This window comes from Tenrec ecaudatus, chromosome 1 (assembly GCF_050624435.1).
Source record: "Tenrec ecaudatus isolate mTenEca1 chromosome 1, mTenEca1.hap1, whole genome shotgun sequence".
In the NCBI taxonomy this organism is placed as follows: Eukaryota; Metazoa; Chordata; class Mammalia; order Afrosoricida; family Tenrecidae; genus Tenrec; species Tenrec ecaudatus.
In genome coordinates this window covers 116990990-117018611 of record NC_134530.1, presented here as the reverse complement: position 1 = coordinate 117018611, position 27622 = coordinate 116990990, and the positions used below count along the sequence as shown (strand labels likewise).

General features: G+C 39.5%; 1 protein-coding gene across 1 annotated transcript in view; it reads left to right on the top strand.

Moving 5' to 3' along the window:
- Nucleotides 1-151: 151 nt before the first annotated feature.
- The window catches only part of ZNHIT6 (zinc finger HIT-type containing 6), a 51643-nt gene continuing 24172 nt past the window's right edge, over nucleotides 152-27622 (top strand). Inside the window, exons 1-8 of the mRNA XM_075557902.1 lie at nucleotides 152-898; nucleotides 2033-2098; nucleotides 2184-2290; nucleotides 2374-2459; nucleotides 3601-3704; nucleotides 22790-22858; nucleotides 24516-24596; nucleotides 26105-26182. Of these exons, the coding sequence (XP_075414017.1) occupies nucleotides 291-898; nucleotides 2033-2098; nucleotides 2184-2290; nucleotides 2374-2459; nucleotides 3601-3704; nucleotides 22790-22858; nucleotides 24516-24596; nucleotides 26105-26182 (1199 nt within the window). The 5' untranslated portion in view covers nucleotides 152-290. The remainder of the gene's footprint in view (nucleotides 899-2032; nucleotides 2099-2183; nucleotides 2291-2373; nucleotides 2460-3600; nucleotides 3705-22789; nucleotides 22859-24515; nucleotides 24597-26104; nucleotides 26183-27622) is intronic.

The following is a 27622-nucleotide window of genomic DNA, read 5'->3' as shown; positions in this document are numbered from 1 at the left end:
TCCTACAACATTGGTTGAAGCCGGAAGTGGCTACGCCCCGCCCAGGGAGGGGCAAACGGCAGTGGGCGGGCCCCACGCGGTTTCCCAGAAGCGAGGACCGCCCTCCGCCGAACCGCAAAAAGTCGTGAAGTGGCGTAACGCAGGGGCGTTGCTTTACGGCGTCCTCCGGCCGCGGCTTCTCGCGCGTACACGTGCAGCGCGGGCCGTCTTGGGACAGAGTAATTCATTCCTGGCGGAAGCGCTGCGGCACTGTCGGCGGAGTAATCCCAGAGATCCCAGTTCGCGGGTCGATGGAGTTTGCTGCTGGGAACGAAGGGGTGTTGGGAGGCGATGGCGTGAGTGCCGCCGAGGGGGCAGCGCTAAGACCCGAGTCGTGTGGTGAGGGAGTCAAGGCTTTGGCAGGGATGTCCGAGGCCTGCGGTGGCAGGGAAGGGGAAGGACTGACAGGCGTGTGGAGAACAGGGGCCGGAGAGGACGGAAGTGGGCAAAGGACAGAGGACGTGCGAGTGGACCTTGCGGCTGCGAAGCAGGGAAGTCCAGACTGGTTAAAAACAGAAGACTGCCAGCTGGATGCACAGTGGGTGGAGCAAGCGGTGGAGGGTGAGAAAGCGGGCACCTTGGAAGTGCAACAGGAGGTGGGTGCCAGTTTGCTGGTAAAAGAAGAGAAGGTGGGTGCTGGGTCTGGGATAAAGGAAGAGAAAGTGAAAGTGAAGCAAGAGGTGGAGGTTAAATCTGAGATAAAAAAGGAGGTAGTGGCTGACCAGAACACAAAACAGGACGAGATGGTGGTTGGAGATTTTGTGAAAGAAGAGAAAGACGTCGTGATGGATGATACAAAGGTGAACGAAGAACCTACAGTCAATCCAGTGAGCTACAAGCGAAAACTGGCCATGTCAAGGTAGGTTGGGGGTGGAATCAATTGAGGACCTAAGCTGTGGAGTTCTTTTCGCTGTTGCCTGAAGTGAGGGAAATATCTGCAGGAATTGAAAAGTAGTGTAAGTTTGGGTCCCTGGAGCCTGAGTTAGGAAATGGGGTGGGGGTGGGGGACTTAACCAAGCAGTGACTGTGTTGGATGCTATCAGCTAACAAGTTCAATGTGTTGGATGCTGTCAGCTAACAAGTTCAGTAGAATATTTGAGGTTGGTAGTAAGTCAAATGGGCAATGGCCAAGCTAGAAAAGGAAAAGTCTGAGCATGGGGAGACTTTTGAAAATAGGCTTTGTCTGACTTATTAATAAGCTCGTAGCATGGTTTTTCTTTTATAGAAAATAGATGAGAAAAGGTTTTTAAACCAACAATATCAGACATACTTAATATTTAAATTCAATAGTATAGTTTCTGGGTACTGTTGAGTCTTTATTGCTTTTGATTTATTCTGTAGTATCCTTATAATGAATGGTCATGTGACAAAATAAGAAAAACGTGCTTAGATTCTGGGGAATATTACTATGTAGAGCATAATAAGTCAAATAGAAGCTGTAGCATGATTTTTGATCCCCCAATCTGAGAACAGTCAGGTATTTCTAAATATTTTGATTGTCCATTCCAGTGGGTGTGGAGTAAGGAATGATGATGCAACTACTTTTCCTAAATTTGACTGAGTCTAATATTTTTCTACACTGTGTTCTTTGAAAATATCTATACACAGTTTATGGGTTGAACTTCTGGATACTTGCACAATGCATACATGCGCACACGTACACATTATGTGATTGTCGGAAGTGAAAGTTAAAATATCAGTGAATAATCTAATCCTCTGTGAGTAGATTTAAAAATACGTTTTCTTGAATGACATGTTAACATTGTCAATGTAGCTGTCACATCAAGACGGTTGTATAGAAGCAATGTAATATTTCAAATGTTAGACAGCTACGAAGCAGTTTGCCAAATTTACCTCAGCTGATATTTGATTCTGTTTAATTACATGTCTGTAAATTGAGTGTGATGGCTAATTGAATTGGCATTCAAATTTATAGATTGGTCTGTATAATTAATACTTGATCATTTAATAAATTACATATGGACTTTTGTAGGTGTGAAACTTGTGGTACAGAAGAAGCCAAGTACAGATGCCCACGCTGTATGCGATATTCCTGCAGGTATATGTTAATTCCTTATCTTTTTAGTTCTGTTTCTACTCTATTTACCACCAAATATCAAAGTACTTTCTCTTTACCTCTTCAGTTTGCCCTGTGTCAAGAAACACAAAGCAGAACTGACATGCAATGGAGTTCGAGATAAAACTGCATTTGTCTCAATAAAACAGTTTACTGAAATGAATCTTCTAAGTGGTAGGTGATCATAGTCATTTTTGATGTCTCTTTAGTGACCGACTTTGGTCATTCATTTAGTTTTCTATTTTGGCATTTTTTAGATTATCGATTTTTGGAAGATGTTGCAAGAACAGCGGACTATATTTCTAGAGACACTTTTTTGAAAAGACCGATGGGAAATAAACATGTAAGTATTTATTCTAATCCCTTTCCGTTGTATTTCCTTTCAGCCAATTAGGTTCATTCTTTCATTCAATAAATTAAGTGGCTGCCACAATTCACTGTTCTGGGATATAGCAATGAACAAGATAAGGCCTCCTCATGATGGTTGTATTGTAGAGGAAACGTAAGAAATGAATAAAGAAACAAATATAAGGCCGGATAATTTTACCTTTAGAAAGAAGCCCTGTGGGGGCAGCTCTTCTCAGCCCTAGAGGATTGCTGTGAGTCAGAGTCAACTCCATGACTGCAATTTAAAAGTCACTCCCCATCCTCAATTCTAAGGAGCATTCTGGCTGTACTTCCAACACAGATTTGTTGACTTACAGCAGTGCATAGTACTTCCAAGATCCATATGGAAGGCTGCAGTCTTTGTTTTTGGAGGTGGGAAAGTTTGACCAGCAGTTAGAGGCTAGGTCACCAATGCCTTTGCCATGTAAAGGAACTTGAGCTTTTTCATATCACAGGTAAAGGGGAGTTTCATTAATTTCCTGAGCTCTGCTTGCAGGTACCCGATGAAATCGACTCAGTGGCATTGGCTTTGGTTTGGCATTTGTCTGCTAACTTAAAAAGATGGCAATTCAAACCCACGCTGTAGTTTTGTGGGAAAAAGATTTTGTGGTCTACGCCTGTAAAATTTCAGCGTAGAAAACCTGTGAGGCAGTTCTTTCCTCTCACACGGGTCTCTGAGTTGAAATCTAGGGGCAACATAGCACAACACAAGCCACGAGGAAATACAGAACTGTTGTCAGCAGCTTCTATAATTGCTACGTGGGGGCGGTGTGCACGGGTGTGCTTAATCTCATGAAATTCTTTGCCTTATGGGGTATGCAGCTGGAAGCAGAGGTTTAAGAATTAAATTAGACAGACCTGTGTTTTAATACAAGCTTTACCTTTCACAAATAGCTATATAGTGTACTAATAGCATTAATCATCTTTGCTAAAATGAGAGTGATAATAGGTCCCATCTCAGTATTGTAGAGATTAAATGAGGTCCTACTACTTGCTGTTTATATCTGTGATAAATCACTCCGTAGATTTCATTTATTAAATATCATTTTTGAAAATTAAGGAATTTTAAATTTAATTTTTATATTTTTGGCTATTAGATGCACTTTTTGAAAAATCGTGCCCGGAGGCAAGGCATTTGCTTAAAACTTCTACCCAATGGCTTCACTAAGAGAAAAGAGAATTCAACATTTTTTGATAAGAAGTAAGTGTCTAATTTCTCTCAGCATATCTGGTGTCCTTTAAAGTGTGGTGTGCTCTAAGTGTTGCTTCCCACAGGGTGCTGTTATTGTTCAACAACAAGGTGAAGGCATAAATTGAGAAAAAGCTTTTATAATAAAGTTATTGGATGATAGTTTTCAGAAGGTAAGATTTCAGATGGAGAGCTAGGAAACTTGCTTCTCCTTCATCCTGAATCATGATTACAACCTTGAGTTATTCTGATGGCTCTGCCCTTGCAGTTGACAGAACAGTATAATTGAAAGGGAGTCCTACAATTTGTCCAAATCACTTTCTTTCTCTGGATCACACCTGGATGGTTAGTGAATTGGATGAGGTAACCTCTAGGATTCCATTCCAATTACACTATTTCCTATAAGAACCACCAGAATTATCCTTAAAACTAAAGAATTTATAGTTTAATATTTTATGTCTTTAGATGCATAAATATTTGTGACAGTGCTTGTCTATATTGCATAGGGTTGTTATGACTGAATGTACTGGATGACAGTGAGTTAATATACGAGGTTTGGGACCCACATTTAGATGGTCCACTATTTTAGAGGATTTTAGGTCTGAAACGGCAATTGAATTACTGTCATTTTCTCTGTTGCTTGTGAATTGAAAGTAATTTGGTGTTATAGCGTTTTATTCACATTTTTAGTGGTTTCCCATGAGGACTATTGACTTTTGAGCCAATTTATTAGCTTCTTTGATAATCTAAACCACAAGTTCCCAAACTTAATACCTGATGCTATGTTTGAGCCCACTGTTTTGCTACTTAATGAATTTTAAAAACAATAGCTGATGATGTGTTAATTGAGTTTTCAGTGGAATGGCTATCTTTAAAGAATGATGCCATGGAAAGCAAATGTTTTGAGAATGATGAGGGTAATGAAGGTACAAATGTACTTTATACAATTGATGTATGTATGGATTATGATGAGTTGTATGACCCCCCAGTAAAATGATTGAAAGAAGAAAAAAAGAACGTTGCTGGTTGGTTCTGACTCTTGTGATCCCACCTGTATTACAACAGAACATGCTTCACAGAGCTTTCCATGCCCTAGAATTGTGTTCATAATTGGGAGTTTTAGATGACTGTACTGGTAGTTGCGGGAGGAAATAAAATATTTACAAAGAAACTCCACAACACCAGCATTTTGGTTTTAAGAGACTAATTTTCAATGCATTTTTTTCAGCCTCTGTTAAAAAGTGGCAGAGGTTTTAGAAATGTGGATTTGAATATTATTTCTGTCACTTAGTACAAATAGGTGGCGTTGGCAAAGATAAAGTTATCTGGGTTCATCAGAGAATTCAGTGAAATCCCTATGAACTGGACTTGTAGTAAATCATATATGAGGACTGGTAAAAGATCAATATCAAGACCTTTAAAAGACAGCTACCTGAGCAACTTATTGGGAAGAAATCCATATATGTGCCCAGTCCAAAGTAGTGACCCAACAGAATCAACATTTTTTTAACCATATCATAAATGGCACATGGAAGTAGAATTTTGCTGAAGATTATCCATCCAGCAGCAGTTGCAGTGGTAATTGGCATGGGGCTGCAGGAGATTGTGGCCGGATTCAGAAGAGGACATAGAGCAAAGGGCATAATTGCTGGTTCCAGATGGATCTTGGCTGGAAGCAGAGAATACCAGAAAGATGCTTGCTTGTGTTGCCTTGACTACGCAAGACATTCACCTGTGGATTATGACAAATTATGGATTACACTGAGAAGAATGGAAATTCTAGAACACTGCATTGTGCTCAAGCAGAGTTTGTATATGGACCAAGAGGCAGTCGATCAAAGAGAACAAAGGAATACTGTATGTTTTAAAATTAGGTGAGGTGTGTGTCAAGAGTTGTGTACTTTCACCGTACTTACTCAATTTGTATATTGAGCAAATCTGATAAACTGGACTATATGAAGAAGGCTTATTAGCAACCTGCGATGTGCAGGTGGCTTAACCTGGCTTGCTGGAAGGAAGCGAGGAAGACTGAAAAGCACTGGCTAATGAAACGCAGGCTGGACTACAGCTCAGTATAAAGAAAACCAGAAATGTCATAGTTCACCAATGAAAAGCATCATGATAAATAGCGAAAAGCTTGAGGTTGTCAAAGGATTTCATTTAGCTTGGATCCACAATCAGTACTCATGAAGACATCAGTCAAGAAATCAGGTGGCATTGCACTGGCAAATCTGCTTCACAAGCTCTCTTTCAGTTGTTGAAAAGCAAGAATGTTACTTTGAGCACTAAGGTATGCCTGATCCAGTCTCGGATATTTTCATTCACTTCATATGCATGTGTTAAACAATGAATAAGGAAGACCACATGAAAATTTATGCATATGAATTACGGTATTGATGAAGAATCTTGAAAGTACCATGGATCGCGATACAAATGAACAATGAAACATGAACAATAAAATGCAATAAAAATGAACAATGAAAAAATGAATAAATCTCTCTTGAAAGAAATACAACCAGAAAGCTCCTTAGAAGCAAGGTTGGCCAGACTTCATTTTACATACTTTAGATAAGTTATCAGGAGAAACCAATCCCTTGTAAAGTAGAGGGTCAGGGAGGGAGAGGGAGACCCTTAGTGAGATGGATTTATGGAGCGGCTTCGCTGGGGCTCAAGCGTGACAGTTGAGGATAGTACAGGACCAGGCAGTGCTCCGTTCTGTAGTCTGAAAACTACAGTAGTTCGTAGGTTGGGAGCAGGAGCAAAGGGGAGACTTGTTGGTGTTGAGTTTATTTCTGTCAGTGGTGGTGTGATACTTTGGAAAAGCTGAGTGATTAATGACATGAAAAAGCTAATGTCTGTGACTTGTAAATGTGGCAGTTGTGCTGGGTGTGTGTTTTCACCACACATACAAACCGAAAACTGATGGCCCCTTTTCAACACTTTCTGGAGCTGTTGAATGTTCTGTAGGTATTCTTTGCGTCCTGTTGCTTTGGATTCTGTAGCTTTACTCTAACGTGTGTCTTGGTGTGATTTCTTGTTGCTTATCTTCCTCGGGTTTGCTGTGCATTCTGAATAAGGACAGTTCTGGAAAATTCTAATGCATTTTAGTAATCTCACAGGGTTTCCATTTCTTTGTTACATTCTGGGGAATTTATTCAGCAATATCATACAGCTTGCTGATTTTTCTCATGAGCTGAGTCTGGTTTGATATTTAACCTCTCCATTTAAAAAAAACACACAAAAAAACCTTCACTGCCATCAAGTCAATTCTGACTCAGAACAAATTCTATAGGGCAGAGTAGAAGTGCCCCTGTCAGCTTCTAAGACTAACTGGGGGGGTAGACAGCCTCGTCTTTCTCCCAACCTATCCGTTTAGGTGGGTTTTATTTTGTTTTCATTTCATACAGTTTTTTTTTTCCTTTCTAAAAGTTCCTTTTCTTTCCCAAATCTATCTGGCTGCTTAAATAGATTTTTGTTCTTTCTTTCTTTTTTTTTTTTTTACATTCTTTTGAAGCATTTGTTTTGAAAATTTTAAATTGAATTTTCTTTATTTAAATCTTAATATGTGGAGTTTTGGTGGTCTCTACTATCTAATTCTGTCTGCCCTTTCTACTGACTTGACTATGGTGGCTGGTTTTCCTCTTTGCTATGGTCTAATGTGTTATTGTGAACTCAGTCATCTGGCTTTATGTGGAGAGCCGTATGTGTTTGCTCATGCCAGATACTCCGCAGCCCCAGTCTCAAACTCTCTTTAGTTTTTCAGACTATGGTAATAGTGATGATTTAAACCCAAAGCCTTTTTGAGGCCTTTCTTAATTATGCATTGTCACTTAAAACCTTTTTTTTTTTTAATGCTTCTTTCCTTAGAGACTAAGTTCTCTTGTGTCTCAAACCTTTGCCAGTGGGTGAGACGTTTCTGGTTTACCCTCTCCCTGAGTCTATACAGTGACCTCGTTGTGAAGCCTCCAGCTTGGACTTGTTCATTGTCACCCAGCCACTGTTGAATCACAAGCCTTTTGGTTATCAAGTTTGGCACATGCCTTACGAGTGTAGTTTCAGTTTAGTTCCTGCTTCTATTTGGCCCCTGAAGATTTCTCTTCCTAGTGAACTCAGTATGTTTGTTATATCTCCCTAAACCCAAAGCACAAGAAAACCCATTGCCATCTAGTTTATTTTGGTTCACAGCAGCCCTGGGGACAGTAGAACTGCACCATTGAGTTTTCAGGCTGCAAACCTTTGTGGTTACCACCTACCACATCTTTCTCCCCTGGAAGCAGCTGACCTTTTCATTAGCAGCTGTGTGCTTAACCACTCAGTCACCAAAGCACCTATGGATTTCTCTCAAACTTTTTTAACCAAGCAACAATATACAACAAAACAACGAACAACAAACCAATGGCAAGAAAACACAACAAGAAAGAAAAGCTTGTAATTAGTTCAAGGACTGTTTGTTGGCCTCTAGGAGTGTTTTCCAGTCCAGTCTGTTTGGGCACCACGCCCTGGCCCCAAAGTCCACTTTCAGCACATTCCCTGGGGACCTCGACGCTCCGTTCCCTTGCTTTTCTGTTGCACCGCCTTCGTGTTTTGCCTCGGTGTGGCAGGATCAGATGGTGCGCAACTCCTACACTGTGTCTCTGGTCTTGTCCTCTGTAGGCCTATGGGTCAGTGAGGGGAGTCATGTCTCATAGTGGGGTCGGCCATGTGGTCCTCTCTGTCGACTGGCTACTCTAATTGGGAACATCGTCCTCAAGGCCTGGTGGGCCAGGGTGTGCTCCACTCTCTCCTCCTCCCCCTTCATCTGTTCCTATGTGCTCCAATCAGATATGTCCCTCTCCAGGAGTTGCAGATTCAATGCCATCCTTTGAAATAAATTCTTCTGGGGGGAGGGGGCAGGTGTCCACTTAGTAGTTGGGATTGGGACCAGCTCCCTAGTCTCTAAAACTAAAAAATGTGAGATATCCAGAGAGCTACTGGGTTTTCTTTTCTACTGTGTTTAAATTATTTGAAGTAAGCACTGGCCTTAGGAAAAAGATCATCGGGTAGTGGAAAAGAGATGGATCAGAAAGCATAATAATTACTCTTGAATATATCTATTTATAGGAATTTATCTGATAGATATGCCTATTCATGTAGAAAATGATTTACATACAGGTTATACAGTTCAACTTTGCTAAAATCTAAATGTCAGTAGGGATGACAACATAAATGATGTTAGGCCTATACAGTAAAAAAGAATGTGGCCATCTAAAGTGAAATGACAGGAATATATACTAAGTGAATAAAGGCAGATGTCAGACCTTGTACACTACATTGTGTGAAAAAAATAATAATTTGCATACATAAGTTATCCATAGAAAGATAATAAACAGATAGTAGCTGCTTTCGGAGGAATTGAAGATTTGGAGGAATAGGAATTGTATACCCTATTTTATTTTTAGATCATACATATATTGCCTATTTTAAAACACATGCATTTTAAAAATAATGTTTTGTTTTTTTAAAGACCTAATGATAGATGTAGAATTGAAAATTTTATCCTATAGAAGTGTTTTTTAATTAGTTTATTTTTAAGTGTTAGCAACATATAATTCACATGATACAGTTAAGTAATTCAGCCACGTTCGTTGTGCAACCATCCCCACTATCAATTGCAGGATGTTTCTTCTTCCTGGACTCATTATTAGCTCTCCTTTTCTGCCAGCCGCCCGTGCCTGTCCTTTTGCACCTATTATTCCGGTTGTTGTCTCTGTTTGCCTATGCTAGGTTGCATATACAGTGAAACATACAAAATCAAAACAAAGCACATGATAGAATGAAATAGGAAAACCTCATTCTGTTTTCATCTATGGTGGCATTATTGTCCTTTAAAAAGATTATTTTTTTAATGCATTTATTTTTAGTTGCTTTACTATCTTACTAGAAAGCCGCAGAAATCAGGACTACAAGTTGCAATAGTTGTTCTTGGGTCTCTTAAATGCTTCTAGAAGTCTCATGTATTGTTTTCCTGGATATTTTGAGGTTCAGGATTTGACAGGGAAATGGGGAGTGTACTTTGGTACAACAGGAGAGAATGCTTTGGACTAGAAGGCCCCTCCCCAATAATCTTAACTCCATACTGATCACCCATTTCCCTGATATGGAGTCAAACTTGGACCTTTTTGTTTTTGTCTCTATATTGGCTTCAACCTTCTGAGTTGTAAGCAACCCAGGTCTTCTGCCTAGCATTCATTCCATTGTCAGCTTGAAACTGGGATATATCTTAGCTGTCCAAATTCTTCCTATTGGCCCAGGAGCCTAGTTCTGTGTTTCTCTTTTGCTTGTGGCATATAGATGTGTGCCCAATTTTTAGACAAACAGCATGGATTTCTGTGTAAGAATGCCAGCTCTGTTTTAGGATCTAGCCACTAGGTGTCCCTCTTGTAAAGAAGTAACCTCTTTACAGACTCAAAAAATTTACTTCTCTTTTCATAAAATTATAGTATTCTAATTATATATAAATATATACTCATATAACCCTGTATTAAGGTCAGTAGCAATTTTTCTCTTAAGCAATTATTTACTTATATACTTAAAAGAGAGTGTTTTTGTGTGTTTTAATTGTGTCTCTGAAATTCAAGAGGGCTTAAAAGGGGTTGAGAAAATAGTTCATTTTCTTTTAATTCCATTTTTGAAAGTACCTCATATGGATGATTCGTGTTTGTGCTTTGCTGCAATCTAACTAGAAAAGGACAACGAAATGAGGAGTGCAAGCGGATTTTGCAGAGTGTAGGGAATTACATAATGGGCCACGCATTCCTGTGACAGCGTCTCAGAGTGGATACCTTTCAACAACTGCAGTTAGCTACCCCGGGTGGAAATGGAGGGCAAGAGTCTCCATCCTGATTCATTTAAGCAGTCTTAACCCAACCCATAAGTCAGTGCCTTCATGATGTGCCTCTGGTACAAAGTTAATGAAAAAATTCGTCCACTTTAATTTCTACTTTTCAGTGCACTTTTGGAAGTCTCTTCGCATGTCCCTTTCTTTTCCTTTTCTTGACTTGCATTTCTCCGTGCGGACCCTTCTTGTTTCTCCTTGGGATCTTACGGAAACTCCGAGTGCTCTCCTGTCTCCACTGTCTCCTTCCCTCAATCTTGTTCATGCTTTTGCCGGGAACGTCTTTCTAAAATGTCCTTTAGCGTGTGGCTTCACATGCAGGGCCCTGGAATGCTCTGTGCTCCCGTAGCCTTCAGCTCAGAGACAACTGTACTAGCTATAGGCAGAGATGCCAGTAGAAATTCATCTCCTGGTCTTTGACTTTCTAAAGCTCTGAAGTGTTTTACCCAATTCCTTGTCCAGAACGTAACTCCCTTTCCATATTCCTCGCCTTATTTGAAATTGCTACCTTGCAGGCAGTTGAAAACATAGTCTGCTTCAAGTAGTTCTCATTACGAAAACAATTCTAAGTCGTTTTGGTGTAATTGCATTGTAAAAGAGGAATAATAATGTCGGTCTTGAATGTTTAAGAGAAACATGTCAATTTCATCATTGAGTAAGGGTGTTTTCTGTGGAAAATTACTTAATCTAGCTGTGTCTCTATCTGTGTGTGTCAGAGCACCAGTCGAGGTGTAGTGGCTCTGTAATCTGTACTGTCCATCAGAATTAGCTATGAGGAGGAAAGTGGAGCAAGGTGGCAGGGTAAGTGGATGCTCTCGGTTACTCCCAAGCAAGCAATCTACTGTCCAACCAATCAACAAGTACTACAGAAATCCCCCAACTCCAGATGGCATCTGAGGTAGCGGGAAGTCAAGATGAGCCCATACGTGAGGAAGAAGGAGAAGCTACCCATTAGCATCTCGACCACTTGCTCGTGGCCGCTATTTTGGGGAAACACCTCAAAGAGGAACACAAAAGAAAAGGTGCTAATCTGAGGACGCTGTGATTTGATTACTTTAAGGTGGTACGTGGAGCTCGCGGGCTCCATAATTGAGAAAGAGTACGGCAAAACCGTGACCCTGCGAGAGTGTTGGTGAATGGGTACGCACTAGCCTCAAGAGTAAACGCAAGGGCAGCAGGGTGAAGGGAGTCCAACAGATACTGAGGAGCTCGTCTCCAAACCGGGAAACTGGTGATGAAAGTATCTGAGGCAAAAGCATAATGTAGCCAATTAAGGGCAATACAAGTAGGTTGGCATGGTTGGAAAGTAGGGTCGGAGGTGGTGAATTCCAAGGAATGAAGCTGGAGAGGCTGGCCGTGGCTGGGCCATTCTGAGTTAGCCCCTGTATTCCATGCCATAGAATTTGGGTGGAAGCATATTTTGAGGAAAAACATCTTCCTATTCCTACCAGTTATTCTTACTGAGTAGATGTTCATAATTTGTCCCAACCTGATAAATTACATAGCCAACTAAATGTGTCCAGGCTAGTCATTGTTTTTAAACTTTTCCATATTTCCTAGCCTCCATGAGTAGCTCATCTATTCCATTATTCCTCTTCCTGAGTTTCTATATAAGGGAGGAATCCCCTGCAAACAAAGGGAAAAGCTCCACTGGGTGGAACTTTCGTAGTACGAAATTTTTCCGCTAGGTGAGCATCTAGCAACTTGCTCTGAGTCAGTGTACCCAATGTCATCAACGGGGAAGGTGCTTTCTACTCGCTGTGAATTTTATTGTAAAAGCAGTTTCACTCAAACAGAACAGTGTGCGGCTGTGAAATTTTGTTTTCCTGCTCGGGAAAAATGCCACAGAAACATGGGTGTTGCCAGGACAGTGCTATGGGGTGTGTGAGTGCTGTTCCCGTTTCAGAAAAGGTGAAATGTCGATTGATGACAAATCTCGTTCTGGATATCTCTCCACCTCCTGAATGGTCGAAATATCGACAACATTTGTGCATTTGTGTTTGAAGATTGATGGTGGACCACTGGAGAGATGGGGAAGTTATCTAGACTGTCCTGGAGCTTAGTTCAATAAACTGAAGATTTGGGGAGGCGAAGGCTTGCTGCAGAAGTTGTGCCTCAGGTTCTGACTAACCAGCAAGAAGAGCATCTCCTGGAAACCGAAGCGACCCAGACTTTCCCCCCAAGGCATTACTGGGGACAAGACATGGTACTGTTCTTACAACCCTGGAAGCAAGTATCAATCAGCCAGTGGAAGACGCCATCATCGCCTTGACCCAAAAAAACGCTTGTCAAGTGAAATGAAAGATCAAGATGATGTTCGTTTGTTTTTATGTCTGGGGATAGTGCATTTGGTGTTTGTTCCACAAGGTCAGGTAATCGAGCTTTCTATTTAGAGGTTCTGAAAAGATTGCATAACAGTGTGCTACAAAAAGGCCTGATTTGTGGCACCCGGGGACTGGTTTTGCCACCACAACTGCACCTGCTCACACAGCCATCTCGGGGGAAAGTTTTTGGCAAAAACAGTGGACCTCTCTTGCCCTGCACACCCTACTCACCTGACCTCTCCCCGAGAGACTTTTTGTTTGCGCATTTGGAGGGACATGAAAGGACAGCAATTTGATGGCACAGAAGACAAGACAAAAATAAGGGACGTGCCCTCAGCCACCCAAAGCAGGTGATATTGAGAGATGTTTCCAAGAATGCAATTGCAGATTTGACAAATGTTATTAAGTGTAATGAAGAGCACTTTGAAGGTAATATGGTTGTTTTGTTAAAAATAAATACAGAGTTCTGAAAAAAAATTCCTTGGCTGGGGGGGTACTCCCTCATACTACACATTTTCTCTACAGTAAGGGTAAAACAAGCAGCATTTAGTGGTGCTATTCATTTTTCAGGATGCATATATCTTTTCTCCTTTCTACATTGTAGTATTTCTGAGTAGAGGCTTTGCTGGCCTTTTGAACTACTTAGTTGTTTGTTGTATGGGATTTCCTCATGCATTATGGGGTTAGCATTCCTAACCCTGTACACTCAGTGCCACAGGTGCTCCCCGCCCTGACACCATCAAAAGAGCATAGGTACTTCCAAATGCCCCCTCTCTGGGGAGTGGTACTCCCACACTTGAAAATGGCTATGTTAGATGCTCAACTATTTATCAATTATGTAAAGCAAAATATGCAGTTTTATTTAAATCTTCATCTACTACATCCATTTTCTTAATATACTTCTGTGCTAAAGCCAATACAACCTCATTATCTTCTTCGTTTTTAGTAGTGGTGTCAGTAACTTTTGGGGGTCCTGCTAGAGTAGTGGGTTACATTTGAGTTGCTAACTAAAAGTTCAGCTTTTTAAAACCACTAGCCACTCAGCAGGAAAAACGATGAGGTTTTCTATCAAGAATTCGTCTTGGAAACCCATGGGAGGAGTTCTACTGTGAAAGAGTTTCTGTGAATCGGAATCGACTGCATGACAGTGAGTTTGGTTTGAGTCCAACTCTTAAAAGGCCGAGCTGTAAAATGTGTAACTAGAACTTTTCAAAGTGTTCCGTGATGATGGGAGATGTGAATTGGTGATTTCTAGTCTCAATTCAAATTAGTTTACTCCTTTTTTTCCTTTAATTTACAGAGAACATTTATTAAGTCTCAAAGAGGGCAAAGATCTACTCTCTTAAAGAACTAAAAGATCCTGTGTATTGACTCTTCTAGAAACAATTGTCCTAATTAAATAGATGGTTTTTACTTGTATTATTTTTAAGGAAACTACCAATTTTGACCTTCTTTCAAGGGGTGTTTCAAAATTTGATAGATTTTCTTGAAAACTTAAGTTAAAATAAGACTATATACTTGGTAAAGGAACAAAATGCTTTTATTCAGAGATTTCTCAGGTCTTTAGGTTTTCAAAAACCAAAAAATAAATCTCGCTACCTTCAAATCAATCCTGACTCATGGCAACTCTTTAGGACAGAGCAGAAATACCTGTGTGGCTTTCTGAGAATAACTATTTTTAAGCCATCTTAATGACATAATTTACATACCTTACAGTTCAGTGATTCTAATATCTTAAAGAGTTGTACAATCATCACACAATCAATTTTAGAATATTTCCTTTACTTCCCACCCAAATTCTCACCGCAACCCAAAGAAACTGGAAATTGCAAGGTGGAATTTTCAAGACCAATGGCTTCTTAATCACAAATGCTTTTTTCCCAACAACGTAAGCAGCAACTATACATATGGACTTTTCCAGATGGGATAAACAGAAATCAAACTGACTACATCTGTGAGAGAGACCAGGGAGAGAGCTCAGTACTAACAGCTAAAACCAGGCCAAGGGCTGACTATGGAACAGACCATCAGTTGCTCGTATTAAGATCAGAGTGAAGATGAAGAAATTGAAAATAAGTCAAGAAACATGTATGCATCTTTCTGGTATTCTCTGCCTTTAGCTAAGACCTATCTGACATCACCAATGATAGCCTCATTCCAATTCCTCTTCTGAAGCTTGCCTGAATTCCTGGAAGCTCCTTGTTAAAGTACTGCTGTCGGTGTTGTTGGATGATCTTCAGCAAAATTTTACTTGCATGTGATACCAATGTTACAGGTCACTTTTCTTTGGAATGGGTACAAGTAAGAATTGCTTCCGGAAAATGTTCTAAAACTGGTTGTGTCATGTGATTGCACTATTGAATTATATGATATTTGAATTATATGCCTGTAAGACTATTGGGATTGAGGGTTAAAAAGAATTTCTTCCCATCAGTCAGGTAGCAGCTTTCTTCCAAATTGAAACATTTTAGCTGGTATTTGTCTATTCTGGGAGCCATTTTGGGGGTTTGGCTTTGTTTTGGTGAGGTTTTTTGGTTCTTTTTTGTCTAATATTTTTGGTACAGGTTGCCCTTCCTTCAGTGCCAGTAGTGCGTGATCATATGCTCTCTTGAACTGGGTGGATGTTGACTAGTTCTTTTGGCACAGTGACCCTGCGCATTTCTTCTATCGTATTTTGTGCCCTATATTCAATACTTTGCTTATAAATTTTCTTTCACTATTGTAACTCGAAGCTTAAACATTTAACACTTCTTGCCATTTAAGACATACTGAGCATGTTCTTCCGTTTTGTTTTCTAACTCCAGGTCTTTGCATATTTCATTATATTGCTTTATCTTCTCAGGTTGCCCTTTGAAATTTTCTGTTCAACTCTTTTTCTTCATTATAACGTCTATTTGTTTTAGCCATTCTACCACTGAGAGCAAGTTTCAGAGTTTCTTCTGACATCCATTTTGTGGCTATATTCTTAATATCATTATGTCACCCCTTGGAGGACCCGCACCATTGTAATATCTAGGATTCTATTTGCCTTTCCAAGAAAATTTTATTTCCCCTTGGGCCAGCACTGTTCCATTGAGAAGTAAATATTTGGGGAAGAAGAAAAACTTTTTGGTATGAATGAGTATTTTGCATTTCAGAGAAGTCAGTGTTTCCGTTACTTTATGGAATTATCCACAGAAAATATTATGGTTTAATAATTGCCACAATATTTTCATGAACTATGTGCAAACTAACGATAGTGCCTCCAGGCACCCAAATTAGAACCGTTTATGTACACTAAAATATATCCAGGACGCAATGACATTGTAGCTAAAGGCATTTTGTTGAAACTGGGGCACGGTTGCCTTACTGCATTACAAGTATCAGTAACTATTTAAATGTCTGCCCCGCTGGTTTTCAATGTCTGGAGGCATTGGTGGTTGTCACAGCTAGGGGCCAAGCAGAATTTTGTGAGTGGAGGCCTGAGACACTGCTGAACAGCCTAGAGTGCACAGGAAGACCCTCTCTTCTCCCACCACCTACTAACTAGCTAGCTACTCAGCTGGAGAAAAACGAGGTTTTTTACCCTTTTGAAGAGTTAGTGTCGAACCGATCTTGGGGATCTACATGTAACCTCCTCTCTAGGGGATGGGCAACAGGAAAGTGGGTGAGGGGAGACACTGGGCAGTGTAATATAGGACACAATAATAATTTATAAGTTATTAAGGGTTCATGAGGGACGGGGGAGTGGTCAGGGAAAAAGGAAAATGAGCTGATTCCAGGAACCCAAGTGGAAGGCGAATTTGAGAATGATGGGGGAAACGAATGTATATGGGTGATTTACTCAATTGATATATGTGTGGATTGTGATAAGAGTTGTATGAGCCCAATAAAAATGATTTCTTAAAAAAAAATAAAGAGTTCATGGCAGAAACCCCCAGGGGCAGCTCTACTTTCCCCCATAAGGTTGCTGTGAGTTGACTCAACTCAATAGCAGTGGGTTTAGGTCTGGGTTAAAATGTCAGTAGTGCCAAGGTTAAGAAACTCTGTTCTTTTTTAATGATTGTGAGCCCAAGCCATCTGGTGTTCATGGAGTTTGTTCTAACTGCCCCAGAAGGTCTCCAAGGCCATATATATGTTTACAGAAGCAGAATGTCTCGTCATTTTCTGCCATGGAGTGGCTGGTATGTTGAAACTGCTGCACTTTCCGTTTTCAGCCCAGCAGTTCACCACAGTACCACCAGGATACTTTCCCTACAGTTTCTATTTTTAATATCTGGATTTAGAAAATAATTCAGCCCCCCCCCCCCAAAAAAAAAATGATTACTCACTGAAGTATTGAAAACATTTTTCCTTTAAGAAACTTAACCATAGAATAAAATGATTTAGTCCTATGGCCCACAAATGATATTGTTGGAATTTCTATGTATATGTGTATTTAATGGGGCATACTATTCTATTGCCATTCCTTGACACATCACTCTATGTATTTATGAAAAACTGGCAATAAGTTCAATTCTTTGAGTCTCAGGAAGAGATTTCAGTTACCCATATCAGGATTTACTTGAATTTCAGGAATGCGAAAGAATTCTAAACTAGTGATCATTAACTCACCCATCTCAGAAATTCGTTATGTAATCCGACTCAGTCTCTGCCCACTCTTGTACTTGAAACATTTGCGCTCTGATTTACTGTTCTCAAATTGACTGGAGTAAAGCAAGCCCAGGCAGTCCCTCGGCGGCAGTTTCCCTTGTGTACCAGTGGTAATAAGTCACTGTCTCGGGGCGACCCCACTGTGTAGAGGAGAGCTGTTCCATAGGGATTTTCAGAGCTGTGACCGCTCAGAGGCCGATCCCCAGTCCTCTGTTCTGAGGTGCACTGGTTGGGTTTGAGCCATCAACCTTTGCGCTAGTTGTTGACTGCTTCACTGGAGTTAAAGAATAGCTTTCCCAATATCTTCTTTTGGGGAATTGATTTGATGGCCACTAACATTAGCAATTGTTATTTAATCTGGAAGAATAAATAGGGGAAAACTAGAAGCAGTCCTAACGTGTATTAGTAAAGAATGAACATAATTTGGCTTTTTTCACACATTGGACTCCTATGTAGCCATTAAACTGAACACATGTAGGAGTAGGTCTTTAAAACACTGCGAATGGAAAAGTAAGGCGTAGGATATTTTAGTGTGGCATTTAACTCCAGAGTAGGGAGCCTTGCCGCCAGGGGCCACTGAGAGTTATCAACTGAAAAACCAGCCTGCTGTATTTGCTCAAACATTTCATTAACTCACTCATCTTGGCTGGAACTACTCTTTGGTGAAGCTGTGGTATTAACTGGGATTGATGAGTTTGACGCCCCTGCAAGGCACGAGGACCAAACATTCCCCATCCCTGCCTGCTTTAATGTTAGAATCCTATAAAACGATGTCTTTTTATCTTCGTGCTCCCTCTCATTGAGTTGCTTCTCCTATCGGGAAGGACAGGATTGCCTCTCGGTTTCGGAGACCGTTTCTTTATGGGGGTAGAAAGCCTTCTTTGTTTCCTGAGAAGCTCCTGGTGATTTTGAACAGCTGACCTAGCAGTTAGCAGCCCAACTTGTAACCACTTTGGCACCAGGGCTCCTCTGTATATGTTCGAGGGGACTTGAAACAAAACATTTGGGGAAAAATATATATAACAAATACAAACCCAACTTCAAAATGGTAGTTACCTCGGGGGAGGGGGGGATGAATGAAAAACAACATATAGTATAATTAACCATATTTATAACCTTTATTTTCTTAAAAGGCCAAAATTATCATGTAAACTAAATATGGTCTTTTTAGGTTTCATTTTTTAACTGAGGTCAAATATATTAAATTATACTAGTCTTAATTTAATTGTGTGTCTAGTCAAATAGTGACGAGGCCAGATCAAGTGTGTTCAGAGTGTTGTAACCAGGGAGAGTAAAATAGTAATGAAAGACTGCATTATAACCACAACTAGTTAATACAGTGAATAGAATTATTTTAAGGACTTCCCTTTCATTGTGCCTGGAATGTTAAGTACTTTCTGAAGTATTTAGGGTCTGCTGAATGTTAATAAAGATGAATGGTTTTGGAATTACCCAAGCAGTGTTGAAGTGATTGCTTATGATTTACAATTCCACACGTCAGTGATCTGTTGTGTCTGTAACTTAATATGGGAAAACAAATATATGAGGGGACTTCAAAAGTTACTGGAAAATTAGAATTAACATAAAAATTTTAAACAAACTTTATTTCTCAACGTCACCTACAACCAGGTCAAGGCACTCTTATAAGTGATGATGTCAATAATTTAGCCCATCCCTAAAGAAGTGAGTGAACGTTTGGGGATTTGTCCCCCCATTTGTTCTCTTTTATACATTATCAACTGGAGAAAGAAAGGTGCCCTTGAAAGATTATTTGTAAGACTAGAAAAGAAGCGGGGAGGAGCCAAATCAGAACTGTAAGGTGTTTGAGAAGAGGAAGGAGCACAAGCATTGTCAAGGTGGAGAAGACTGGCTCAAAGCCTTCCAGGGCGGTGTTCCAATAAAGCGTGACCATTCTTAAAACACCATCGTTCTAAGCAGATGTTGACACTCCTAGGTCCTCCAGAAAGGCCATAAGCAAAGTGCTTTGAACATTCAAAAACACTGTTGCCATGGACTTGGCTGTTTCTTGAATCCACTTTTACTCTGCCTGGACTGCTCTCACCTCTGGGTAGCTGTGGTGTTTGTGTTTTGTCTCCAGGGTTGGGTTGTTAAGCCTTATTTCATCACCTGTTAGAATTCATCCAAGAAATGTGTCGGGATCTTGACCCCACTCGTTTGCATTTTCCATTTGAAGCCCTGCTCCTGTGTCAGCCGAGTTCGGTGCAGTCTCGGCCCTCATGGAGCAGCAGGTTTGCCCAGCTTGAGTTCTTCAGTCAGCATTGTGTCAGCTGAGTCCCTGAGGAATCTATGGCTGTGTTTCCACTATGATTATCATTCTCTTCAATTACGGCAGAAACAAGATTTATTTTTTATTTTTCCCTTTGCAAGTAGATGTGAATGGTCTTCTACTATGGGCTTCTGCCCCCCCCCCCTTTATATGTAATGTGCTGATTTGTTGGGTTTTAAAATCATTTTATTGGGGGCTCATACAACTCATCACCATACATCCATCCACTGTGTCAAGCATATTTGTACATTTGTTGCTGTCATAATTTTCAAAACAATTTCTTCCTACTGAGCCCTTGGTATCGGCTCCTCATTTTTCTCCCTCCCTCACAAATCCTTGATTATTTATGAATTATTATTTTTTCATGTCTTACACTGATAGATGTCTCCCTGCACCCTTTTCTGTTGTCAGTGCCCCTGGAAAGGGGTTATGTAAAGATCATTGTGTTCCGTTCCCCCTTCCTCCCCCACCTTACCCTTACTCTCCTGGTATTGCTACTCTCAATATTGGTCCTGAGGGATTTATCCTGAGTTCCCTGTGTTTCCAGCTCTTATTTGTACATGCTCTGGTCTAGCTAGATTTATATGGGAGAATTGGGGTGATGATAGTAGGGAGGAGGAAGAGTTAAAGAACGAGAGGAAAGTTGTATGTTACGTTGATGCTATACTGCACCCTGACGGGCTCATCATCCTTGTGACCCTTTAGTAAGGGGCTTTCCTATTGTCTACAGATGGGCTTGGATCTCTCACTCCCCCTCATTCACAATGATATGATTTTTTGCTCTGGGTCTTTGATGCCTGATACCTGATACTATCGACACCTCATGATCACATGGGCTGGTGTGCTTCCATGTGGGCTTTGTTGCTACTCAGCTAGATGGCCGCTTATTTATCTTTAAACCTTTAAGAGCCCAGACACTACATCTTTTGATAGCTGGGCACCATCAGCTTTCTTCAGTACATTTGCTGTGCACCCATTTTGTCTTCAGCGATCGTGTTGGGAAGGTGAGCCACTCGAAATACCAAGTTATTAGAACAAAGTGTTCTTATGTTGAGGGAATACTTGAGTAGAGGCCCAGTATCTGTCTGCCAACTTAATACTAAGCCTATAAATATATGTATAAAGATCTGTTTCCCTATCACTATATATAAATATTTACATATGTACATGCATGTATTTAGATCTCTATAAATGCCCTTTGCCTCCTAGTTCTTTCCTCTATTTCCTTTTACCATCCTTTTGCCCTACTATCGTGTTTGTTCTTCATTCCGGTTTCAGTAATTCCTCTCGGTTGCATTGGTGGGTTTCATTTAACACTTTCTAATTCCTCCGTAAAAGAACTTATCCATTTGTACACTGCCGGTATCCAAACTTTCCCTAAAGCGTCAATGATTTCCCCCTTGTTCATCTAAGATCCACCATGTATGTGATGTTTGTTTTTCAATTTTAATCGAATTTTATAAAATATGTCTTCAAAACGGATGTCTTATCCTTTTTGATCCTCAAACAACCTCTAAATCCTATTAGACATGTTATAAGGCATATAAGTTTATTTTTGTACAAAAGAACCCTTGAAATTTATTCATAGTTTTTCCATAAGCATTTTTTCATGATTATTTAAAGCCCCCTCATATTTAGAGAAAAAACTTTATTATGAATTTAGATTAATAAGGAAAATGTTTCTTATTGAAAGAGAAATGTGCTTTCCCTCAGTCTCTTGGTGGTAGTAAAATGCCAGCTTAACACGCAATAAATATTGCAATGTGTTTCACTTTTGAAGAATTATTAATACTGATAGCTTTGCATTTTTTGTTTCATCTTTTAATTATTTTCCCCTAAGATTTTTGGCATCTGATCTTTAGATTGGTGAAGGATGCTTCATGATTTGTTCATTTTGTTCTGTCAAAAATAATAGACTCAACATGATTATTTCTTATACAGTAAAGTGTAATACTAGTATAATATTATATGCAATCAAGCATTTTAAAATCTAGTGTCAGAAATTGTCTTATTAAAGAAGCTGCCCTGTACAGATCTGCAGTGGTTTTCCCTAATGGGTGGAGTGTTACTCAGTTTATGATCATTGTCTTCTAACAGTTTGAATCACATAAATGTTTAGTGAACAGTATAAGAGATTGTATCAGATATATAGATTTTGAGGCATACTACAAGAGGGTGATTTAAAGGAGATGTTGGCCACTGCTTGGAACAGATGCTGCCAGCCATTACTTTTCAATAAGATTTTTAGAAATTTCTTCTAAAGAGATAAGCATGTGTAAACTTGTCATACAATGACATTTACATTTATGTAATGGAGTTGATATTGTCAGCATTAAAATTTTTTAAAGAAAGAAATGATGTCTGATATTACCAAGTTTTGATTTAATTATAACTTCTGGTAGTTTCTCTAAAATCAGACATCAGTGAATTAGTAGTGTCTGTTCTATGTCAAGCCAAAAGACCAAAAAACAAAGGGCTTGTAACTCAGAGTGCATTCTGCTTAGCAACCAACTTGTTGTCCAGTGTTTCACTGCTGAATGCACAAACTCATGCCTCAGCAGTCTATCTGCAGCCAGCTGGACTCAACCAGACAACACTTCATTCACCTGATTCCCCAGCTAGTCAGAGGAAAACATCAGCTCATTGGTTTAGTCATGAGGAAAAGTATTTGTAAACTTAGAGTAGTATTCAACTAATCTCAGAGGCCCTAGAACTAGGAGAAATGCCCTTCTAACTCAGGAATGTCAACTCCTTGGAATTCAGAATGACTTCACTTTTTTTTAACTTCTTAAAACAATTACTAGTATATTTTTTCAGAACCATAACTGCAAAAATGCTAGAAACAAGAAAAGCACTCTTTATAGAAAAGATAAATTCTGAGACTTCCTTTAGAATTTTTTAAACGCACTTTTAGAAAGTTTGACTTGCCTCAGGCATGTATTGTCAACCTTTAGACTCACAAGATCTTTTTCTCTCTTAGAAATCAACGGTTTTGTTGGCATGTAAAGCTCCTGTTTCCTCAGAGTCAAGCTGTCTACATAGAAAAAAGGTATAGTCTTATCATTGTGTATTAGTACTGATTTGGTCTTTGTTTGTCTTGAGAACTGATTTGTTTTAGTCCTATATAAAACAACCCAAGTGTTAAGATGTGTGTGTAGTAGACTGGATGAGTACCCTGGAAAATGTTTGACTCTCAGAAATAATCTTGCGTGAGAAAAGCAAATTCAGAAGAATGCATAATGTTTGATTCTGTGTTTCAACGTCAGGAAGAAAAGCTGGACACAGTCTCAGAATCCCCCAGGGGCAGTTCTCCCTGCCCTGCTAGGGTCGATGGCAGTGAGTTTTGAGTTTTGTGTGCATTGGAACCTCCAAGGAGCTGGTAGAACTCAAAAGGGAAAGCATGAAACTGATGGTGCTCGCTGAAGGGTCACCGAGGGAGCTGAGCGTGTTCTTCGATGTACACGACAGTCACTTATTTGTCTGTCTTCACAGTGCCTGTCCCTTATGTAAATGTATATGTGTCTGATGTAGTTCTCAAGGGGCAGGACATTCTAAAAGCACAGGGAACTTGGGTAGAGTAATGGATTATGCATTGAGTTACAAACCGCAAAGATCAGTAGTTCAAACCCATCGGCTACTCCACAGGAGAAAGATTCGGCTTTCTACTCCAGTAAAGATTTACAGCCTCGGAAAACCAGAGGGGCCGTTCTCCTCTGGTGAGCTGGAGTCACTCGATGGCAATGAGCTTTGAGTGTCCGCATCAGTGTGTCCCTCAAGTACATAGGAGGGGGTTCAACATGTTCATGGAAAACTTCATTACCTTTAGTTCCATTTTTCCACGGTTTCTTTTAATCCTTCTGTGTGTGTTGGTGTATGTACTCAGACATACGTACACATACTCAGAATTGGGATAGTTGGCATAAGCAGTTGGCCTTTTTCATGTGAGCATTTCTAAAGTATCACTAAAAGAGTCTTTTGTGCATCTGTACTAATCGATCTTGACTTGGGAAAAATTTGAAGCTGCTTTTTAAGTCGTTTTAAGTGTCGTCCCTGATTGTCATGTGGAGTTTAGTGAAGGATTTTCTCATTTGACGTTTCATAAAGATGGGAAAGTCTTAGATTTTATAGCTGGGAAATATATAACAATACTATATCGTCGGTATATATAATATAGGAAAACTAGTATCTCAATATTGTCATAATTTGTTTCTTCAGCTTTTATGGTTCAAAACAATATTCACATAGGAAAGTTAGAAAATGCTGTTTTCTGGAGAAATTTTTACTTGTTTTTAAATTTGGCTTTAAAAATTGGGGTGAATAAATTTGAATCTTTAGTGAAATTAGCATCATTTGAAATCCTTTTTAAAAAGGATTTCTGGTTTCTGAAACTCTCACATCTTGACTTCTTTCATATTTGAGCACAGATGTGTGCTAAAAGAAGCTTCACAGTTGATTAATTGACTTATGGGAAGCTTCTTGGAATGTTTGTGTTTAAAAACTTGTTAAGTGTGTCCAAGACATCATTTTGAACTTTTTTCTTAAAAGGATGTTATATTTTTCCAAGAAATAAAATAAAAGGTCTGTGTTCCACTATTAAAGCCAAAAAGCCACAAGACTCAGTAATTTTAACTTAACACCTTTAAGAGAATATTGTGAACAATAATGTGGGGTTCTTTTTGTCTTTTTTCCTCTTCATTTCGGGACAGGGTACCAGATAATAGAACTATTAATGAAATCTTACGAACTTACATTGATCCTGAAAAATCTGATCCTGTGATTCGTCAAAGGTATGTTTGAAAAATAAAAATTTCTGAAATTACTGCAAATGTCCATCTACTTGTTATGTGTGCCTTTGTTATGTAAAGCCGTGACGTTTTATTAGAATGTGAGATGTCATTGTAATTTGCTTGTCTCGTTCCTAGGGTTTATCGTCATGAATCGGTAACAGTGGTTTCTGAAGCACCTTTTCAATTAGTAATTCATTTACTTCTCCTAATAACCAGACACATTAGATTACTTTTATTACACCCATTTGCAGGTGGGAAAACTGAGCCTTAGAGTGATTAAGTAACTTCATATAGCTAATAAATGGAGAAGTCGGGATTCAAACCCAGGTGGACTGACATCAGTGTCTGCACTCTTTGTCCTTATTCTAGACCTGTGCGTCGCAACCCCTTTGGGGGTCAAATGACCCGTTCACAGGGGTCTCCCAATTCATAACAGAAGCAAAATTAGTTATGAAGTAGCAATGAAAATAATTTTATGGTAGGGGGGTCACCACAACATGAGGAACTGTATTAAAGAGTCGCTGCATTAGGAAGGTTGAGAACTACTGCTCTAGACTGTCATTCAACTTGAACCAAAGATCCTGAAATGAAATTAAGACTTTCTAAATAGCTGCTAGAGATAGGATATGTTATCTGTCATGTCTTATTAAAACTCAGCAAAGTATACTTGGCCTCCTGTCCAAACATGTGACATATACACAAGTGACTAACATGTAAGATAGACCTCGTCATATATATATGAGTTACAATAGCTGGCTCTGCCCACTTATAGCTATTTGATCAGGAGAAAGTTCCTCTGGCCTTGACTCTTCCATCCTTAGTAAAATGAGGGTGAGAATACCTGCTCAGTAGAGTTGCTATGAAGCTTCAAGGAAGGAGCTGTAAAGCGCCTAGCACACAGTAGGCAGTACCCCCAAAAGGGAGCTATTTTTGATAGTTTGAATTATTAGCAGTCCTAGGCAGGAACCCAGCTGACTTCCTTAGACCAGATGGTGCCTACTTGGGATAGAAAATTTGGGTTTGTCTCCAGAGTAACCTGGCATTTAAAATTTAAATGTCTGAATCTGTTCTAGTTAGACTTCATTCTTCTTTTGATTCTGGCTAATACCCCAGTGGATAGGTCCATATCCCGTACCAACCAAATGTCTGAGGGTCTGCTGGGTTTATGGGGGTGGGGGGGTGGGGGGGTATTTTTCCCTTAGAATTGATGGTTCAGCAGTTATCGTCAGTCATTAGCTGGTGATCAGTCATTTGACAGTGCTTGAGAAATGATTTTTGTCTTTGCTAGACATTTGTCATTGAACTGAATTTAAAAGTTCAAAATAAAATAACCATGACACTAGAAGAAAGGTTACTTTTTTATTTGGATCTTAGAGTGAAAAATACCTTTTAGCCCTTTTTCTTTGTTTAAGTGAATTTAAATATTACTAGTTGCTCTTAATTCATAAGACTCTTAAAACCTATCAGAAGTCACATTTGCTTCCTTTCTTGCTTCATTTTTATTTCAGATTGAAAGTCTACATTCACTCTCAGGCTGGTGTCCAAATTCTAATGAAGGTCGAGTGTGTGCAGCAAAATGTAGTAAGGTAAAACTGTCTTCCCTCTCCATTTCTTTAATTTTTTTCTAAATCTCTAAGTGGCTTGATTAATTTAGGTGATGACTTACATTTAATAATTATCAGCAAAACCTAGACTTCAAAATGTTTCTATCCAATGAAACAATCACATTTAGCATAATATAGGCATCCCCTACTTTTTACAAGTTCTTTGTATACCACTTCACTTTTGAAAAAGGCCCACATTCATGCCTGATTCCACTAGTCTAAAGAAATGCAAAGAGAATTTTCACAGCAAGAGACAACATATTCCCCAATCAGCGAATAGTGTAAGCTTCTCTTAGCATCTGACCACCACAGCTTGGAACTGCCTGTGTACACTGTACATCAGGGTTATTCTAGGTTCTATGTGTTACTTGGCGTGATCGGCTATTTATTTATCTATCTATCTTTATTTATTTATTTGGGGTATGATTTGATAGGAGTGCTTGATTTTTTTTCTCATAGAAATGAATAGTAATTTCCTCTTTGTTTTTCATGCTTTTTCTACTTTGGAATAGTGGAAGATAAGCTGGGATAGTATAGGATAAATTTAGTTAGATAATCTTATCACCCTAGTTAGAACTGCAATGATGTACAACTTAAAGAGTTCTAAATCGCATCTTAATTTACTTAAATAGTTTATACAACAGACTTGCAGTGTTCATACTTTCTCTTTTGGAAATTAAAAACTATGATCAGGTGGCCATCCGTCTATTATACTGTAGTAGAAAGAACACTGCATAGCAAAGTAGAGAATCAGATTTTTTAAAACCGTAAGATTTGAGTGGGTTGTGTGTATTCCTTTATTAATGAGATGATGAATTTGATTGCTCTAGATGGTCTCCAAAGTAACTGCAAAGTCTGGCAGCGTTGGTTGATGCTCTTTTATAGAACAGACTGGTTGGGCCCAGATAGCATTTACTTTTAACTTGGAAATGTGTACTATAAGATCCTAGAGACGGTAAATCCATCCCCATGGAGCCATCACCATGGAGCCAGTTCTGACCCATAATCCTATATAGGACAGAGTAGAACTGCCCTATAAAGTCTCCAGGGCTGGAAATCTTTACAGAAGCAGACTGCCACATCCATCTCCATTGAAGAGGTTAGTTGGACGGAACCACTGATCTCTCCGTTGATGACTGAATAGCCACTGTGCCACTGGGCTCCTCAGAGAAGGCGAGGGGCTAGAAACCGCTTACCCTAGCAGACATAACGCATTGATTAAATCTGCTGCACAAGACCTCTTTGTATAAAGTGTTGATAAACAAGGATGTTACTTTGAAGACTGAGGTATGTCTGACCCAAGCCATAGTATTTTCATTTGCCTCATATACATTTGAAAGTTGGACATTGAGTAAGAAAGACCAAAGAAAAATCAATGAATCGAACTGTGGTGTTGACACAATATTTAAAGTACCACAAACT